The 19,999-nt window shown below is 39.0% G+C and overlaps 1 protein-coding gene across 4 annotated transcripts in view; it reads left to right on the top strand.

Annotated features, from left to right (window-relative positions):
* The window catches only part of UBAP2 (ubiquitin associated protein 2), an 89,137-nt gene that overhangs the window by 15,463 nt on the left and 53,675 nt on the right, over positions 1-19,999 (top strand). For 3 of the 4 annotated variants that reach the window (XM_065878408.1, XM_065878409.1, XM_065878410.1), the window contains exons 2-5: positions 3,514-3,591; positions 7,625-7,735; positions 10,164-10,317; positions 11,740-11,817. In XM_065878408.1, the coding sequence (XP_065734480.1) occupies positions 3,514-3,591; positions 7,625-7,735; positions 10,164-10,317; positions 11,740-11,817 (421 nt within the window). Of the gene's footprint in view, positions 1-3,513; positions 3,592-7,624; positions 7,736-10,163; positions 10,318-11,739; positions 11,818-19,999 lie in introns of those variants that run through there. The other variant, XM_065878411.1, reaches the window with a different exon arrangement.

Raw genomic sequence — 19,999 nt, forward strand, 5'->3', positions numbered from 1 at the left:
AAGATGTTTTCAGCTCTACTACTCCCTCATATAGTCTTTTTATCATTGCCATATTAGTAAGTGTATTTTTATTTTTTAAAAATTTATTTATGTATTTATTTTTGGCTGTGTTGGTTCTTCGTCGCCGTGCACGGGCTTTCTCTAGTGGCAGCGAGCAGGGGCTACTCTTCGTTGTGGTGCGCGGGCTTCTCATTGCAGTGGCTTCTCTTGTTGGGGAGCATGGGCTCTAGGCGCACCAGCTTCAGTAGCTGTGGCATGTGGGCTCAGTAGTTGTGGCTTGCGGGCTCTAGAGTGCAGGTTTGGTAGTTGTGGCGCACGGGCTTAGTTGCTCCGCGGCATGTGGGATCTTCCCGGACCAGGGCTTGAACCCGTGTCCCCTGCATTGGCAGGCAGATTCTTAATCACTGCACCACCAGGGAAGTCCCAGTAAGTGTATTTTTAAAAGATTACTCTAATGATCTAAGAAGTAAAAATCAAACCAAATAGAGATCCTTTTTATTTTAAATTGGTTAAATTTGCGTTTTTTTAGACTGGAGTTTGAGGAAGCAGGCTCTTTTACACTGTTAATTGAGTATAAAGTTTTGCAGCCTTTGTGAAGAGCATTTTTGAGCAGATGGTATGAAACTACTTTTAACATTTTTCTATATACTTCTTTGACCTAGTAGTTTCACATCTTTGTATTTATTCTAAGAAAGCTATCCTGGATGTATTAGGTGTAACAATGGCTCCCTGTAGTGTTTGGGTAGTAATGAAGAATTCAGAGTAAGTAAAATGCAAGACCTATCCAGTAGACTTGTATGCAGCTAATAAGCATTATGATATAGGTATTTACAATTGATTATGTATTCCTACAAAGTAGTGTGATTAGTATTTTGGTTTTGATATAAGAGAAAAATATGTAAGTACCAAATAAATAGTTTTTGGTATTAGATAGTTACTTTATGGGTCACTGTTATTTTCTTGTGGGCTTTGTGAAAATTTTGTAATTTAAGGAAATTTAATGGTAAGTGATGAACATTCATATTGCTTGGGTTGCAGCAGGGCTCAATGAATATGTGTGAGGTACAATTTCTAGATTTGAAATTCAGAGTAGAAGTGATTGCTATCAGGAAAAACGGGCAAAAATTAATCATGCAGCGTTTTAGCACTAAGGGCCACATTGGTTTACTTTCTTTTTTTGTTTTTTAGTTTATTATTTTTTAATTTTTAAATTATTTTTTTATTTTTTATTTTTATTGAAGTATAGTTGATTTACAATGTTGTGTTAATTACTGCTGTACAGCAGAGTGATTCAGTTATATATATATATATATATATATATATTCTTTTTTTATCCCAGTGGCTTACTTTCATAAAAGGTTGCCACTACCCAAAGCTCAAATGTATAATGTGGAAGTGCTGTCTTCCAGAACTCACCTTCCCCTTTGGTTTTCCTTTTTACCTCATTCAGTTATTTCATACCTTGGTCCTTTTGGCTGCTGCATTGGGACTTCTCAGTTGAGGGTGTGTGTAAAGAAGGCCCTTATATATACTGGTTAGAATTGAGGTAAAATTTGCCATGTGTGTAGAAACTGTACAAACATCTTTCTGGGTGTAATGTAACACTACAACTGAGGTCACAGCAGGCATAGGTTGGGATGAAAGGATTGGCCATTGGATTGGAGGGAACAGACCAAAGCTAGCTGGAGCTTGTATAATCAACCAACAACATGGACTGGAAAGCTCTTGTGAGAAGCGTTTTTACATTGTAAAAAACACTAACAACCTCTCCCCCTCCACCCCCATTGAGATTATTATGAATCTGTATTAAAAGCAAAGGTGAAAAGTTGTTTGTTGGGACTTCCCTGGTGGCACAGTGGTTAAGAATCCGCCTGCCAATACAGGGGACACGGGTTTCAGCCCTGGTCCGGGAAGATCCCACATGCTGCAGAGCAACTAAACCCGTGCGCCACAACTACTGAGCCTGCGCTCTAGAGCCCGTAAGCCACGACTACTGAGCTTGCGTGCCACAACTACTGAAGCCCACACGCCTAGAGCTCGTGCTCCGCAATAAGAGAAGCCACCGCAATGAGAAGCATGCACACTGCAAAGAATAGCCCCTGCTCTGTGCAACTAGAGAAAGCCCGCACACAGCAATGAAGACCCAATGCAGCCATACATACATACATACGTACATAAATAAATAAATAAATATATTTTTAAAAAGTTGTTTATTATTAGCACTTGGTGGGTCTCCCCTCCCCCCCCAAGCTCATTCAGTAATTTAAATGATTTAACTTTAAAAATATTTATGTTGGGAGTTAGTAAAGATTTTAGCTAGCAATGTTTGGTATGTTACTATTAACTGATTTCACAAGAGTTACCTTTTTCAAATTTCTTATTTTTTATTATTTTCTTGGCTGTGCCACATGGCTTGTGGGATCTTAGTTCCCTGACCAGGGACTGAACCCACACCCTTGGCAGTGAAAACACGGAGTCGTAACCACTGAACTGCCAGGGAATTCCCAAAAGTTTCCTCATTTAAAAAATATCTTTCTGGGCTTCCCTGGTGGTGCAGTGGTTAAGAATCTGCATGCCAATGCAGGGGACACGGGTTCGAGCCCTGGTCCGGGAAGATCCCACATGCCACGGAGCAACTAAGCCTGTGCGCCACAACTACTGAGCCTGTGCTCTAGAGCCCGCGAGCCACAACTGCTGAAGCCCGCACGCGTAGAGCCTGTGCTCTGCAGCAAGAGAAGCCACCGCAATGAGAAGCCCGCACACCGCAACTAGAGAAAAGCCTGCGCACAGCAGCAAAGACCCAACGCAGCCACAAATAAATAAAAAATACCTTTCTAATTGCCAGAAATACTACAAAATGAAACCTCAAAAATTCGGTAATTTGAATTTTTTTTTTAAGAAGGATTTTGAGTGAAAAAAGCAACTGGAAAAGAGTTTTCTACATAGTTGACTAAGCGTTTGAAAATTGCTTCCTTTAAAATTCTGTTAAATTAAAACCATTTTAAAATTGTGGTTAAAAATAAAAATGTAACTTTGAAAATAATTTTTATTTAGATAAATACAGCCTTTTCCCTTCCGAACTGACCTTTTTTGAGTTGATAGCAGAGCTTTTTTGCTTTTCGACAGCAAGGTTGTGTCTAAGCCTGTATCCTGGCGGTTGTTTCCACTGCTTCCTGTTCTTCCATTTTCTGTTACGCTGTAACTTCATCTGCCCAGGGGAAAGAAAATTCAAAAAAGAAAATTTAAATGAGTCACAAGGCTAATGAAGATGAACAGGACTTCAGGTCCTTTGGTCAAAGGACTGGGACCTTTATGCTATTTAATTTGATGCTTATTTACCTTTTGGGAATACACTGTATACATTTAAGAGGTCTAAATTCAGAGTCCTTTTTTTTAGTTAATCAGTATTTCTGTTACCACAGTGATTGAGTTTTTATCTGTTTATACCAGATTTTGGCATCTAACTTGTATTTTTGGTGCTCCAGTCTTGAACAGTTGTATGTGCTTTTCCAGGCAACAGCTGAACAGATGCGTCTTGCTCAAGTGATCTTTGATAAAAATGATTCAGAGTTTGAAGCTAAAGTTAAACAGGTATGTTTCTGGCAAAGGATACTGTCATTTTTGTAATCTCTTCTTACTGTGCTTAAAAAGATAATTTCACTAGAGATTCTTATTTTAAACTATGCTTCCTGCTTAGTTGTAAATAATTGGATTTTGAACTTGTGATTCAAAATCAAAATACCTGTATTGGTGGCTAGAGTGAAGGAATTTTGGCAGTAGAACCTTTCTGAGTTACTAGTGTTACATGTGAACAATGAGCATTTGTGAAAGTACAATGGCATTGTATATACCTGTGCATAGAAAGTATACTTAGTATATGGCAGGTTCTCAGAAAATTTTGTTCAGTGTTACAGAAGAGCTGATTTGCCTTTTCACGTATTGTGGTGGTCCCAAACATAGATTGGAAAAGTTATAAAATTAAATTTTAGGGTGATGTCTTCACTTAGACCTTCACTGATATAATATTATTTTAATTTCACATTCTTCTTTCCTGATAAGACTTCTTTTCCCTTCAGGATTCTAGAAACCAGGCAATAACCTTTACCTTGGTAGAGGTCTACCAGTAATTCCTTGGAGTGAAAGTCCCTTGGTGAACTCTTTATTTTAGCCCTTTAGTATGTAAACTCTTTCTTCTTACTTATAGTTGCTGTCATTAGACTTAATGGTGATATTTTTGGAAAGCACAAAAATTATTTATTAAAAATCATAGAACTTATTCCCTGGAATGAGATTTATGAATTGTTTGAGAAATACTTCTACATATTATATCACCTTTTATCTGAGTAGCATATAGCAGATACACAAAAAAGAGCACTGGTAGAGGAGTTCAGAGCTTTAAGTTGTTTTTTTTGTTTGTTTTTTTTTGTGGTACACGGGCCATTCACTGTTGTGGCCTCTCCCGTCGCGGAGCACAGGCTCCGGACGCGCAGGCTCAGCGGCCATGGCTCACGGGCACAGCCGCTCCGTGGCATGTGGGATCTTCCCGGACCGGGGCACGAACCCACGTCCCCTGCATCGGCAGGTGGACTCTCAACCACTTCACCACCAGGGAAGCCCCAGAGCTTTAAGTTTTAACGATGGTTCTCTCTTACTAATCCAATCACTGGGGGAGTTTTGAAGGTTACTATAAATCTTTCTTTTTAAATAAATATTATTTATTAATTTATTTGGCTGCATTGGGTCTTGGTTGTTGTGCATGGGCTTTCTCTAGTTGCAGCGAGTGGGGGCTATCCTTTGTTGTGGTGCCTGGTCTTCTCATTGCGGTGGCTTCTCTTCTTGCGGAGCACAGGCTCTAGGTGCGCGAGCTTCAGTAGTTGTGGCATGCAGGCTCAGTAGTTGGGGCTTGTGGGCTTAGTTGTTCCACGGCATGTGGGATCTTCCAGGACCAGGGCTCGAACCTGTGTCCCCTGCATTGGCAGGTGGATTTTTAACCACTGCGCCACCAGGGAAGTCCCTGCTGTGCATCTTAACAACTGTATGTGACGGGTGTTGACCTACTATAGATCGTTGGTAAAAATCTGACCTTATTAGTAGAAATCCAAAGACTGAAGCATGGGAAAACTGTAGAATGTATAGAACCTTGCTGGGTAACACAGGGAGGAAATCAGATGGAATGATGTGGTGTAAAGAGCTGCAATTATGAGACCAGGAGACCTGGCTTCCCGAAAGGCTAATTGTTTTGTGACCACAGAGAAATTGCTTCAGATGTTGGGGGTCAAACTGTTTTGAACTGCAGCTGATGCATACTAAAATAGTTAAAGATACTTAAAACACAGCAGATATTTAAATCATACATTTGTTCACTGATAACTGAGAAACCTATATTGTGCCTAATCTGTGATTGTTCCTTGTGTTGAAAATATTAAGTAGCTTAATTATCCCTTGTTAAAGGGAATGCACCAAGGAGATTTCTTTGATTTCAAACATAGCACCCTGTTGAGGCTACCTGAGAAAATAGTATGTCCAGGGATGAGTTTTGTGATAGCTGCCAAATTCTAATTTTTTTCTTATTTATTTATTTATACAGCAGCTTCTTATTAGTTACCTGTTTTATACATATTAGTGTATATATGTCAATCCCAATCTCCCAGTTCATCCCACCACTATTAGCCCCGCTTTCCCGCTTTGGTGTCCATACGTTTGTTCTCTACATCTGTGTCACTATTTCTGCCTTGCAAACCAGTTCATCTGTACCATTTTTCTAGATTCCACATATATGCGTTAATATACGATATTTGTTTTTCTCTTTCTGACTTACTTCACTCTGTATGACAGTCTCTAGGTCCATCCATGTCTCTGCAAATGACCCAATTTCGTTCCTCTTTATGGCTGAGTAATATTCCATTGTATATATATACCACATCTTTTTTATCCATTTGTCTGTCGATGAGCATTTAGGTTGCTTCCATGAGCTGGCTCTTGTAAATAGTGCTGCAGTGAACATTGGGGTGCATATGTCTCTTTGAATTATGGTTTTCTCTGGGTATGTGGCCAGTAGTGGGATTGCTGGGTCATATGGTAATTCTATTTTTAGTTCCTTAAGGAACCTCCATACTGTTCTCCATAGTGGCTGTATCAATTTACATTCCCACCAACAGTGCAAGAGGGTTCACTTTTCTCCACACCCTCTCCAGCATTTGTTGTTTGTAGATTTTCTGATGATGCCCGTTCTAACTGGTTTGAGGTCATACCTCATTGTAGTTTTGACTTGCATTTCTCCAATAATTAGTGATGTTGAGCAGCTTTTCACGTATTTGTTGGCCATCTGTATGTCTTCTTTGGAGAAATGTCTATTTAGGTCTTCTGCCCATTTTTGGATTGGGTTGTTTGTTTTTTTAATATTGAGCTGCATGAGCTGTTTATATATTTTGGAGATTAATCCTTTGTCTGTTGATTCATTTGCAAATATTTTCTCCCATTCTGAGGGTTGTCTTTTCATCTTGTTTATGCTTTCCTTTGCTGTGCAAAATCTTTTAAGTTTCATTAGGTCCCATTGTTTATTTTTGTTTTTATTTCCATTACTCTAGGAGGTGGGTCAAAAAAGATCTTGCTGTGATTTATGTCAAAGAGTGTTCTATGTTTTCCTCTAAGAATTTTATAGTGTCCAGTCTTACATTTAGGTCTTTAATCCATTTTGAGTTTATTTTTGTGTATGATGTTAGGAAGTGTTCTAATTCCATTCTTTTACATGTAGCTGTCCAATTTTCCCAGCAGCACTTACTGAAGGGGCTACCTTTTCTCCATTGTATATGCTTGCCTCCTTTGTCAAAGATAAGATGATATGTGCGTGGGTTTATCTCTGAGCTTTCTATCCTGTTCCATTGATCTATATTTCTGTTTTTGTGCCATTACCATACTGTCTTGATTACTGTAGCTTTGTACTATAGTCTGAAGTCAGGGAGCCTGATTCCTCTATCTCTGTTTTTCTTTCTCAAGGTTGCTTCGGCTGTTCAGGGTCTTTTGTGTCTCCATACAAATTTTAAGATTTTTTGTTCTAGTTCTGTAAAAAATGCCATTGGTAATTTGATAGGGATTTCATTGAATCTGTAGATTGCTTTGCCAAATTCTAGTTGTGAGACATTAGGGTGTTAAAAATTATTTTATATGTGCAGTGTTCTAATCCAAGCAGTGATAGCCCATGTACGGAACATTGATGGAGTCAACTGGACTGTTGGACATTGCAAACAGTTGGACTGGATGTTCGGCTAATTGTGGCCACATACTCATGCTTGGTCTTTGGGAAACAGTTTGAGCAGTCACATAGCTCATCCTGAGTATTCTGAGAATGTTGGTATGTGTGTATGTGCTGCCGATTAAGAATTGATACTTTGTCAGCTTGGAGGAGGGTTGATTTATAGCTTGACTTTACCAGTATTGGTCGAAAGACATGGAGTAGCCCCACAAAACAGGTAAACCTGATCTTGGATTGTAATCTCAGAGTCTTGAAAAGGCCATCTTCATGTGGAAGGATTGCATAATCTCTGTCTTTATATAGTAGAATCTTAGGATTAATATCAAATGCCATTCTTCTGTTTCCCTAATCATTGTCTTATAATTCCAACAGCTTATGGAAGTGACAGGAAAAAATCAGGATGAATGCATAGTGGCTCTGCATGACTGTAATGGAGATGTCAACAAAGCTATCAATATATTGCTGGAAGGGAATTCAGACACGGTAAGTATTATTAATTGATTTGCAATGCTAAGATTTCTCTCCAGTTCCATATTGCATTTTCAACTTCACCTTATTCGGGGGTGGTGGTAGAGGGGGATTGTGGGTGCCATTCCATATATGTTTTAAGTCCAGAAATAACACTAACCTGAAATGACTGTTTTTGTTGTGTATGTTTTCTTCATGAAGTTGTAGAATCTGAAGACTTGAAAGAGAACTTGGTCATCTACTCCAGCCTTACACAGTTGCCAAAATTATCTGGGCCTGTGGACATTTTCACCACCTGAAAAACTTCTCTTGGCTCCACAGCTCATGTTTCTTCATCTCAATTGTCACCTTTTACCACTCCTTATATCTCTAGACTAACAGAAAACCAGGATTTGCTGGTATCTCTATTTGCTTATGTGTGAATATTCTACAGACACATTTTCATGACAATCTGACAGATTATATAAAATTAAAAAAAAATTTTTTAAGCTTAATCAAGTTGGAGGAATGCACACTAAAGCTCCTCCCTTTTATTTTAGGAAGGATGCAGCTAAAGCCGCACCAGAGGCAGGTGTCAGCCCTAATGTTTTGATTTCTACATGGAAATTACACAGTATTTCATTTGTATTTTTTCATTGAGGAAACCAGTTCAGAGCAGATTAAAACAAATAATGATTCACCTAAGTGGGGTATAAAGATGAACACATCAAAAAGTGCCTTCCTTATCATTGTTTAGGTTTAATCAAGTTCTCGTTTTTAGGGGTAGGCTTTTTTAGGCACAGGCTGTATTAAAATGAACTACTGTGACAAGCTCAAAACTGAAATGAGTATATTTTTATTTAATAGGAAGCAAGCAGAATAAAATTTGTAATTATAAAAATTAATGATAATTGGGAAAATATTTCATTATTTGACTATAGCAGTATTTGTGTGTAAAATTCTATGCAAGATTACACTGGTCCAACATGATGAACTACCAAATATGTGAGTTTGTTGGGAAAATACATCATGTTAAGTGAGGAAATAAAATTTTGAAGAGTTTTTGTTTGCTGACACTTGGGCATGTATTTGCTGGGTTTTATAAACTATGGGGGGTGTTCACCTCATTGCTAATGGATGCAGTGTAGAATAGTTCTCCCTTATTTTTAAAATGAACTGAAGGGCTTAACTGCTTTCTTATTAAAAAAAATCACTGTGAATAAATGAAATATTTCCAAATCATTAATTGGAGGACATATTTTCTTTTATGCGGTCGAGATAAGCTTGAATACTGTTTCCCTGTTACCTTTCCTTTAGCTCCCACAGATTCATCACTCCTTTTCTTTGGTGGCTGGGTGAATCTTTTAAGTTTTAAATGATCAGCCAGTTCTATCTCAATACTCAATAAAGACTTTCAACTTCCTCTCCTCATTTGGGACTGAACCTAAACGAGGTGGTTCTAGGCTGAAAGTTACATAAAGATCTCTTTGGTTACCACTTTTTTTAAAAAAAATAATAAAATTTATTTATTTATTTTTGGCTGCATTGGGTCTTTGTTGCTGTGCACGGACTCTTCTCGTAGCAGTGAGCAGGGTCTACTCTTCGTTGTGGTGCACCGGCTTCTCTTTGCGGTGGCTTCTCGTCGCAGAGCATGGGCTCTAGGAGCATGGACTTCAGTAGTTGTGGTACGCAGGCTCAGTAGTTGTGGCTTACTGACTCTAGAGTACAGTCTCAGTAGTTGTGGCACACGGGCTTAGTTGCTTCGTGGCATGTGGGATCTTCCGGGACAAGGGCTCGAACACGTCTCCTGCATTGGCAGGCAGATTCTTAACCACTGTGCCACCAGGAAAGCCCTTTGGTTACCTCTTGAACCTAGAAGTCACACAGTTGGAGCTAGATCTGGCATGTTGTTTTCTTAAAAGGTGAGAAACTAGCAAATTAGGGCCTGAATACAGACACAAAAGGCATTTGTCTGTTTGGAGATGAGAAGGCTATAGGGAAAATAGAGAGGCAGAGGGGAAGTCCTTTGAAACCCTGGTTTGTTTAGGATTATTCCATGGTCCATCTTTTCTTTCATCCTGTTTGCCTTCTTACCTTGTTGTTGTCTGCAGTAGCCATGGCTACTACTGAGGTAGGTGAGGATGGCATAGAGTGGGAGCTTGGGGAAATAACATTTACTTTATGCTTATCAGCATAGGAAAAGGCTCTGTGGTGGGACAACATATAGTATGTTGTCAATTCAACTAGTTGCTGTAATCTTTTGTGCTCTCTGTAGCAACAGGAACCTAACGAGATTTGCTGTCGTTATCATGAGAGTACAGTACGTTTATGGAGAAGAATTAAAATGGTAGGCATGCAAGCTGTAAGGCATGCGTAATTAGGTCTGAAAGATAAATGCACACACTCTTGATGATTGTCCACACTTTGAGTGATAACTCTGAATAAATGCTCTTATTTTCGATAGACTTCATGGGAGACTGTAGGAGGGAAGAAGAAGAATTTTGGAAAAGAAAGTTCAGAAAACAAAGAGAATAGAGAGAAGAGAAGTGAGAGAGAAGTGAGCCGTGGGCGCGGAAGCAACAACCGGAAAGTAAGAGGTGGCAATCGTGGGAGAGAGTGTAAGTACAGACCTTTCTCCTCACCTTTGGTTTTATGAAAATTTTCATGCATGTTGAAAAGCTGACAGAATGATCCAATGAATGCCTATAAATCCACTTCCTCAGTGCAATATTTGTTAGTATAGTTAACAGTTAGTAATGAGCTACAGCTGAGTAGTTTATTAGAACCCTAACTGATACAATTTCATATTAGCACTGACCTGGGCTGTAGGTATTTGTGTTGTGTCTTAAGACCGCCTTCTGTTATGAATCAAGTGCATTGTCTAATTTTAAAGAAGGTTTTTTTGTTGGCTGGTAGCTAAAGCTGTTTATTCTTCCCCACTTACGGATACTCATGATATATGCAAGATTTAGATTAAGATGAAAGTTGTTGAATAGGAAAGGTTTATTCTCAGTTCTCTCCATTTGACTCAGGTTTTGGCGTCATTCACCCAAAACAACACTACCTCCTATGCAGATGTACCAAAGTGGCTAAATTATGATAAATATATAACATGTTCCTTTATAGACTTGCTAGTTTATTTATACCACAAATGTTTATTGAGTATCTGCAGTGTAGTGGGTAGTCTTTAAGTCATACAGCAATGAAGAAAACAGAAATCTTTGCCCTTCTAAAACATCTTTTAAGGGAGGTAGAGTGAGATGTAACAATAAAAAAGAGAAGTAACATTTCATATTGATATTGTAATATTTTAATGGCATTATGTAGAAAATTATGCTCTGGGGAAAAACAAAGGCAGAGAGATGGGAATTATAGGTACGGGTTTGACAAATTTAAAGACAGTGACCAAGGAAGGCCTCACTGACAACTCACATACTTAAGCCATAAAAGAGATGAGGGGAGCAAGCTGTGTCAATATTGTTCATAAAATTTCTGTATTATACAGAGTCATTAATGCCAATATAGAAATAAGGAGAAGAAAAGACTGTGTTGGCATCTTCTGGACAGTAACCTGGAAAAACCTCTCTCTAACAATGATTTCCCCAAGAATTCAGTGTTGCCTTGGTATTGCAGTTTGCTAATCTATGCCTTTCCAGGCTTTGAACTTAACCCATGAGCAGATTTTGTTGTGTATGGTTACATAACAAAGGTATTTTTTTTTGGAAGTAAACTTACTTTACAGGAGGGTACGTCAAAACAGAAAATAAAGGTGGTACGTCATTTTAATTTCTTTTTGAATTTTCACCTATGAATTAAGCAAGTTGTGCCGTCATTCAGTTTTTTGAGCCACGCTGGTTTGGTTTTTCTTGTTTTCCAAACCCTTTGGTTAAATTTTAACCTTTTTGTAAAAAGCCTTTTTTTGTTGAGGGGTGGAGGGAGTCTTTTTGTCCTTGTCTTTTTTTTTTTTTTTGTCCTTGTCTTTAATAGCTGTAATAGCTGTTAGTTTGATTATGTATAAGGGGTGCTCTTTTCTTCCTTAGTTAGAGGTGAAGAGAATGGAATTGATTGCAATCAAGGGGACAAGCCTTCAGACCGTGGCAAGAGAGCTCGTGGTAGAGGTAAGACAGAATAAGGCGGACGGAGATGCCTGTGATCGGGAGAAGGAGGCAGGCTGTTCATATACTCAGTACATTAAGCCATGGCAGTGTACTCTGAAAGAATGGTTGATCTGAAATCTTTTGATTCATTTACTGATGCCAATGAATGAAGTGTTTGGATTATGTAATTTTGAGGAAACCTACTGGTTGTTTTCAAATGAGCTGAGAAAGGCCCTTTATGAATAATTTAAAACTTGAAGCTCTGACCAAAAAGTTACTAATTCTCCTATGTTGGACTTTACCCATAGTAAAGTGTTTTACCATATGATGCTTTTTCGTTTGTTTCTAATGTTTATTTATGTATTTATTTGGCTGCATTGGGTCTTAGTTGCAGCACACGGGATCTTCGTTCAGGCATGTAGGATCTTTCGTTGTGGCGTGCGGGCTTCTCTCTAGTTGTACTTCTTTTTTTTTTTTTGCGGTACGCGGGCCTCTCACCGCTGTGGCCTCTCCCGTTGCAGAGCACACGCTCCGGACGCGCAGGCTCAGCAGCCATGGCTCACGGGCCCAGCCAAATAAATAAAATAGAATAAAATAAATTTATTTTAAAAAGGTTTAATTTTATTGATTTTTGGCTGCGTTGGGTCTTTGTTGCTGCACACAGGCTTTCTCTAGTTGCGGCGAGGAGGGACTACTCATCATTGCGGTGTGTGGGCTTCTCATTGCGGTGGCTTCTCTCGTTGAGGAGCACGGGCTCTAGGAGTGCGGGCTTCAGTAGCTGTGGCACCCGGGCTCAGTAGTTGTAGCTCTTTCTGACTTACTTCACTCTGTATGACAGACTCTAGGTCCATCCACCTCACTACAAATAACACAATTTCATTTCTTTTTATGGCTGAGTAGTATACCGTTGTATATATGTGCCACATCTTCTTTATCCATTCATCTGCTGATGGACACTTAGGTTGCTTCCATGTCCTGGCTATTGTAAATAGTGCTACAGTGAACATTGTGGTACATGACTCTTTTTGAATTATGTTTCTCAACGTGTACGCCCAGTAGTGGGATTGCTGGGTCATATGGTAGTTCTATTTTTAGGTTTTTAAGAAACCTCCATAGTGTTCTCCATAGTGGCTGTATCAACTTACATTCCCACCCACAGTGCAAGAGGGTTCCCTTTTCTCCACACCCTCTCCAGCATTTACTGTTCATAGATTTTTTGATGATGGCCGTTCTGACTGGTGTGAATTGATACCTCATTGTGGTTTTGATTTGCATTTCTCTAATAATTAGTGATGTTGAGCATCCTTTCATGTGTTTGTTGGCAATCTGTATATCTTCTTTGGAGAAATGTCTATTTAGGTCTTACACCCATTTTTTCATTGGGTTGTTTGTTTTTTAGATATTGAGCTGCATGAGCTGCTTGTATATTTTGGAGAGTAATTCTCTGTCAGCTGCTTCGTTTGCAAATATTTTCTCCCATTCTGAGGGTTGTCTTTTCTTCTTGTTTATGGTTTCCTTTGCTATGCAAAAGCTCTTAAGTTTCATTAGGTCCCATTTGTTTATTTTTGTTTTTATTTCCATTTCTCTAGGAGGCGCGTCAAAAGGGATCTTCTGTGATTTATGTGATAGAGTGTTCTGCCTGTGTTTTCCTCTAAGAGTTTGATAGTGTCTGGCCTTACATTTAGGTCTTTAATCCATTTTGAGTTTATTTTTGTGTATGGTGTTAGGAAGCATTCTAATTTCATTCTTTTATATGTAGCTGTCCAGTTTTCCCAGCACCACTTATTGAAGAGGCTGTCTTTTCTCCATTGTATATTCTTGCCTCCTTTGTCAAAGATAAGGTGACCACATGTGCGTGGGTTTATCTCTGGGCTTTCTGTCCTGTTCCATTGATCTATATTTCCGTTTTTCTGCCAGTACCATAGTGTCTTGATTACTGTAGCTTTGTAGTACAGTCTGAAGTCAGGGAGCCTGAATTCTCCATCTCCGTTTTTCTTTCTCAAGATTGCTTTGGCTATTCGGGGTCTTTTGTGTTTCCATACACATTGTGAAATTGTTTGTTCTAGTTCTGTGGAAAAATGCCATTGGTAGCTTGTTAGGGATTGTATTGAATCTGTAGATTGCTTTGGGTAGTATAGTCATTTTCACAGTGTTGATTCTTCCAATCCAAGAACATGGTATATCTCTCTGTTTGTATCATCTTTAATTTCTTTCATCTTCGTCTTATAGTTTTCTGCATACAGGTCTTTTGTCTCCTTAGGAAGGTTTATTCCTAGGTATTTTATTCTTTTTGTTGCAGTGGTAAATGGGATTGTCTCCTTAATTTCTGTTTCAGATTTTTTGTCATTAGTGTATAGGAACGCAAGACATTTCTGTGTATTAATTTTGTATCCTGCAGCTTTACCAAGTTCATCGATTATCTCTAGTAGTTTTCTGGTGGTATCTTTAGGATTATCTATGTATAGTATGTCATCTGCAAACAGTGACAGTTTTACTTTTTCTTTTCTAATTTGTATTCTTTTATTTCTTTTTCTTCTCTGATTGCCATGGCTAGGACTTCCAAAACTATTTTGAATAATAGTGGAGAGTGGACATCCTTGTCTTGTTCCTGATCTTAGAGGAAATGCTTTCAGTTTTTTACGATTGAGAATGATGTTTGCTGTGGGTTTGTCTTATATGGCCTTTATTATGTTGAGGTGGGTACTCTATGCCCACTTGCTTGAGAGTTTTTATCATAAATATGGGTGTTGAATTTTGTCAAAAGCTTTTTCTGCATCCATTGAGATGATCATATGGTTTTTCTTCTTCAATTTGTTAATATGGTGTATCACATTGATTGATTTGCATATATTGAAGAATCCTTGCATCCCTGGGATAAAATCCCACTTGATCATGGTGTATGATCTTTTTAATGTGTTGTTGGATTCTGTTTGCTAGTATTTTGTTGAGGATTTTTGTATCTATATTCATCAGTGATATTGGTCTGAAATTTTCTTTTTTTGTAGTATCTTTGTCTGGTTTTGGTATCAGGGTGATGGTGGCCTCGTAGAATGAGTTTGGGAATGTTCCTCCCCCTGCAGTTTTTGGAAGAGTTTGAGAGGATGGGTGTTAGCTCTTCTCTAAATGTTTGATAGAATTCACCTGTGAAGCCATCTGGTCCTGGACTTTTCTTTGTTGGAAGATTTTTATTCACAGTTTCAATTTTCATTGCTTGTGATTGGTCTGTTCATATTTTCTATTTCTTCCTGGTTCAGTCTTGGAAGGTTATACCTTTCTAAGAATTTGTCCATTTCTTCCAGGTTGTCCATTTTATTGGCATAGAGTTGCTTGTAGTAGTCTCTTAGGATGCTTTGTATTTTTGCAGTGTCTGTTGTAACTTCTCCTTTTTCATTTCTAATTTTATTGATTTGAGTCCTCTCCCTCTTGATGAGTCTGGCTAAAGGTTTATCAATTTTGTTTATCTTCTCAAAGAACCAGCTTTTAGTTTTATTGATCTTTGCTGTTGTTTTGTTTGTTTCTATTTCATTTATTTCTGCTCTGATCTTTATGGTTTCTTTCCTTCTACTAACTTTGCGTTTTGTTTGTTCTTCTTTCTCTAGTTCCTTCAGTTGTAAGGTTATATTGTTTGTTTGAGATTTTTCTTGTTTCTTGAGGTAGGATTGTATTGCTATGAATTTCCCTCTTAGAACTGCTTTTGCTGCATCCCATAGGTTTTGGATTGTCGTGTTTTCATTGTCATTTGTCTCTGGGTAATTTTTGATTTCCTCTTTGATTTCTTCAGTGATATCTTGGTTATTTAGTAACATATTGTTTAGCCTCCATGTGTTTGTGTTTTTTACGTTTTTTTCTCTGTAATTTATTTCTAATCTCATAGCGTTGTGGTCAGAAAAGATGCTTGTTATGATTTCAATTTTCTTAAATTTACCGGGGCTTGATTTGTGATCCAACATGTGATCTATCCTGGAAAATGTGCTGTAGTCACTTGAGAAGAAAGTTAATCTGCTGTTTTCAGATGGAATGTCCTATAAATATCAATTAAATCTATCTGGTCTATTGTGTCATTTAAAGCTTGTGTTTCCTTATTAATTTTCTGTCTGGATGATCTGCCCATTGGTGTAAGTTGGGTGTTAAAGTCCCCCAATATTATTGTGTTACTGTCAATTTCATCTTTTATAGCTGTTGGCATTTGCCTCATGTATTGAGGTGCTCCTATGTTGGGTTCATATATATTTATAATTGTCATATCTTCTACTTGGATTGATCCTTTGATCATTATGTAGTGTCTTTCCTTGTCACTTGTAACATTCTTTATTTTAAAGTCTATTTTATCTGATAATTAGTATTGCTACTCTAGCTTTCTTTTTCCATTTGCATGGAATATTGTTTTCCATCCCCTAACTTTCAGTCTGTATGTGTCCCTAGGCCTGAAGTGGGTCTCTTGTAGAGAGCATTTATATGGGCCTTCTTTTTGTATCCATTCAGCGAGCCTGTGTCTTTTGGTTGGAGCATTTAATCCATTCACATTTATGGTAATTATCAATATGTATGTTCCTATTACCATTTTCTTAACTGTTTTGGGTTTGTTTTTTGTAGGTCTTTTTCTTCTCTTGTGTTTTCCACTTAGAGAAGTTCTTTTAGCATTTGTTGTAGAGTTGGTTTGGTGGTGCTGAATTCTCTTAGCTTTTGCTTGTCTGTAAAGCTTTTGATTTCTCCGTCGAATCTGAATGAGATGCTTGCCGGGTAGAGTAATCTTGGTTGTAGGTTCTTCCCTTTCATCACTTTAAATTTATCGTGACACTCCCTTCTGCCTTGTAGAGTGTCTGCTGAGAAATCAGCTGTTAACCTTAATGGGAGTTCCCTTGTATGTTATTTGTCATTTTTCCCTTGTTGCTTTTAGTAATTTTTCTTTGTCTTTAATTTTTGTCAATTTAATTACTGCGTGTCTTGGCATGTTTCTCCTTGGGTTTATTCTGCTTGGGACTCTCTGCGCTTCCTGGACTTGGGTGGCTATTTTTTTTTACCATGTTAAGGAAGTTTTCTACTCTAATCTCTTCAAATATTTTCTTGGTCCTGTCTCTCTCTCTTCTCCTTCTGGGACCCCTATAATGCAAATGTTAGTGCGTTTAATGTTGTCTCAGAGGTCTTTTAGGCTGTCTTCATTTTTTTCATTCTTTTTTCTTTATTCTGTTCCGTGGCAGTGAATTCCAGCATTCTATCTCCGAGGTCATGTATCTGTTCTTCTGCCTCAGTTATTCTGTTGTTTCCTTCTAGTGTATTTTTCATTTCAGTTATTTTATTGTTCATCTCTGTTTGTTTGTTCTTTAATTCTTCTAGGTCTCTGTTAAACATTTCTTGCATCTTCTCAATCTTTCCCTCCATTCTTTTTCCAAGGTCCTGGATCATCTTCACTGTCATTGTTCTGAAATCTTTTTCTGGAAGGTTGCCTATCTCCACTTCATTTAGTTGTTTTTCTGGGGTTTTTTCTTGTTCCTTCATCTGGTAACAAAGTCCTCTGCCTTTTCATTTTTCTGTCTTTCTGTGAATGTGGTTTTCGTTCCACAGGTTGCAGTATTGTAGTCCTTCTTGCCTCTGGTGGATGAGGCTATCTAAGAGGCTTGTGCAAGCTTCTTCATGGGAGGGACTGGTGTTGGGTAGACCTGGGTGTTGCTCTGGTGGACAGAGCTCAGTAAAATTTTAATCCACTTGTCTGCTGATGTGTGGGGCTGAGTTCCCTCCCTGCTGGTTGTTTGGCCTGAGGTGACACAGCACTGGAGGCTCTGGGAGGGCTCATGCCAAGGACTATTTCCGAAAACTTCTGCTGCCAGTGTCCTTGTCCTCACAGTGAGCCACAGCCACCCCCTGCCTCTGCAGGAGACCCTCCAACATTAGCAGGTAGGTCTGCTTCAGTCTCCTATGGGGTCACTGCTTCTTCCCCTGGGTCCTGATGTGCACAATACTTCGTGTGTGCCCTCCAAGAGTGGAGTCTCTGTTTCCCCCAGTCCTGTCAAAGTCCTGCAATCAAGTCCCGCTAGCCTTCAAAGTTTGATTCTCTAGGAATTCCTCCTCCCATTGCCCGACCCCCAGGTTGGGAAGCCTGACGTGGGGCTTAGAACCTTTAGTCCAGTGGGTGGATATGGTATAAGTGTTCTCCACTTAGTGATTATGGGATTTGATTTTATTATGATTGCGCCCCTCCTACTGTCTCATTGCGGCTTGTCCTTTGTCTTTGGATATGGGGTATCTTTTTTGGTGAGTTGCAGTGTTTTCCTGTTGATGATTGTTCAACAGTTAGTTGGGATTCCAGTGCTCTCGCAAGAGGGAATGAACACATGTCCTTCCACTCCACCATCTTGAATCAGTCTTGGTCCTTGTTTTTTTTAAATCCACTTTATATATAGTAGTGTATATATGTTAATCACACCCCCCGACCTCTTTTTTTTTTTTTTTTGGCGATACACAGGCCTCTCACTGTTGTGGCCTCTCCCGTTGCAAAGCACAGGCTCTGGACGCACAGGCTCAGCGGCCATGGCTCACGGGCCTCGCCGCTCCACGGCGTGTGGGATCTTCCCAGACTGGGACACAAACCCATGTCCTCTGCATCGGCAGGCGGACTCTCAACCACTGCGCCACCAGGGAAGCCCTGCTTTTTAAAGAATTTTTTGATGTGGACCAGTTTTAAAGTCTTTATTGAATTTGTTACACTATTGTTTCTGTTTTATGTTTTGGTTTTTTGGCCGTGAGGCATGTGGGGTCTTAGTTCCCTGACCCGGGATTGAACCCTCACTCCCTGCATTGGCAGGTGAAGTCTTAGCCACTGGACCTTCAGTGGAAGTCCCCTTATGTTTACTTTTTTTTTTAAATTTATTTTAACTAATTTATTTTTGACCGCATTGGGTTTTTGTTCCTGCTTGCGGCATTTCTCTAGTTGTGGCCAGCAGGGGCTACTCTTCGTTGCGGTGTGCGGCTTCTCATTGCGGTGGCTTCTCTTGTTGCAGAGCATGGGCTCTAGGCATGTGGGCTTCAGTAGTTGTGGCATGCAGGCTTAGTAGTTGTGGCTCGCGGGCTCTAGAGCGCAGGCTTAGTAGTTGTGGCGTGTGGGCTTAGTTGCTCTGCGGCATGTGGGATCTTCCTGGACCAGGGCGTGAACCCATGTCCCCTGCATTGGCAGGCGGATTCTTAGCCACTGCGCCACCAGGGAAGCTCCCTTATGTTTACTTTTAAGGAAGGTTGTAAAGTAGTGGGTAAGGGACTCAGATTGACTTTTTTTTTTTTGGCTGTGTTGCGTGGCTTGTGGGATCTTAGTTCCTGGACTAGGGATTGAACCCCAAGCCCTGGCAGTGAAGCGCCAAGTCCTAACCAGTGGACTGCCGGGGAATTCCCAGATTGACTGTTTATAAACCCAGTAAGATGTTAAAAAAAATCAGTCCACCCTCTTCCACATATATGTAAACTCTAGTGAGGTGTAATTTTTATATTATTAGCTAATATTTAAACACGTTTAAACAAGCTGTTCAAGAGTAGTGGTCTGTGTCTAGGGATTTCTTAGAATCATTATCCCAAGTTCAACACAGAGCAAGAAGAGAGAAAACATTCAGTACCCACTATGTACAAAAACAGTTATTTTGCTTGGTGAATATTAGTAAAGTACAGTTTGATAATAAGTGAATAGTGGTACAAGACAAATAATTTGTCCCTTTCATAATTAAAGGATGTGTCCTTTGTTTTATGTGTTTAATATGTCCCTTTCCAGAAGTTTGGTTGTAAGTTATTTAATGTCTTAATCTACTCTCTCATGGTGTGTTGAATTAACCTTAAAACTGTTGATTGTACTATCCCTTTCCAGTTATTTGTGATCTGTTGGGTAGTATGCAGATTTTAGAATGCATCCTTAAAAAACAAGTACATGGTTTAAAGTGTGTACTTTAAAAATGATTCTTTGAGGTCTCCATTGCCTTTATTCTTTAATTTTGACCATACTTGTGGGCAGCTGTTGCTGACTTCACGTTGGCTCTCCCTCAGAACAGTAATCTATGTTCATTATAAAATTAGCTAAAATGTTAAGCTGCTAAAATTTTAATAAATCACCCCTTTCCCCTTTAATTTTTGCCTTATCTACACAGTGTTAGCATAAAGAGTATTATGAAACAGCATGGATTTAATATGCTAATGTACATTTTTTTGTAATTTATGTTAAGAATTTGGT

The sequence above is a fragment of the Phocoena phocoena genome, chromosome 6, assembly GCF_963924675.1.
Source record: "Phocoena phocoena chromosome 6, mPhoPho1.1, whole genome shotgun sequence".
In the NCBI taxonomy this organism is placed as follows: domain Eukaryota; kingdom Metazoa; phylum Chordata; class Mammalia; order Artiodactyla; family Phocoenidae; genus Phocoena; species Phocoena phocoena.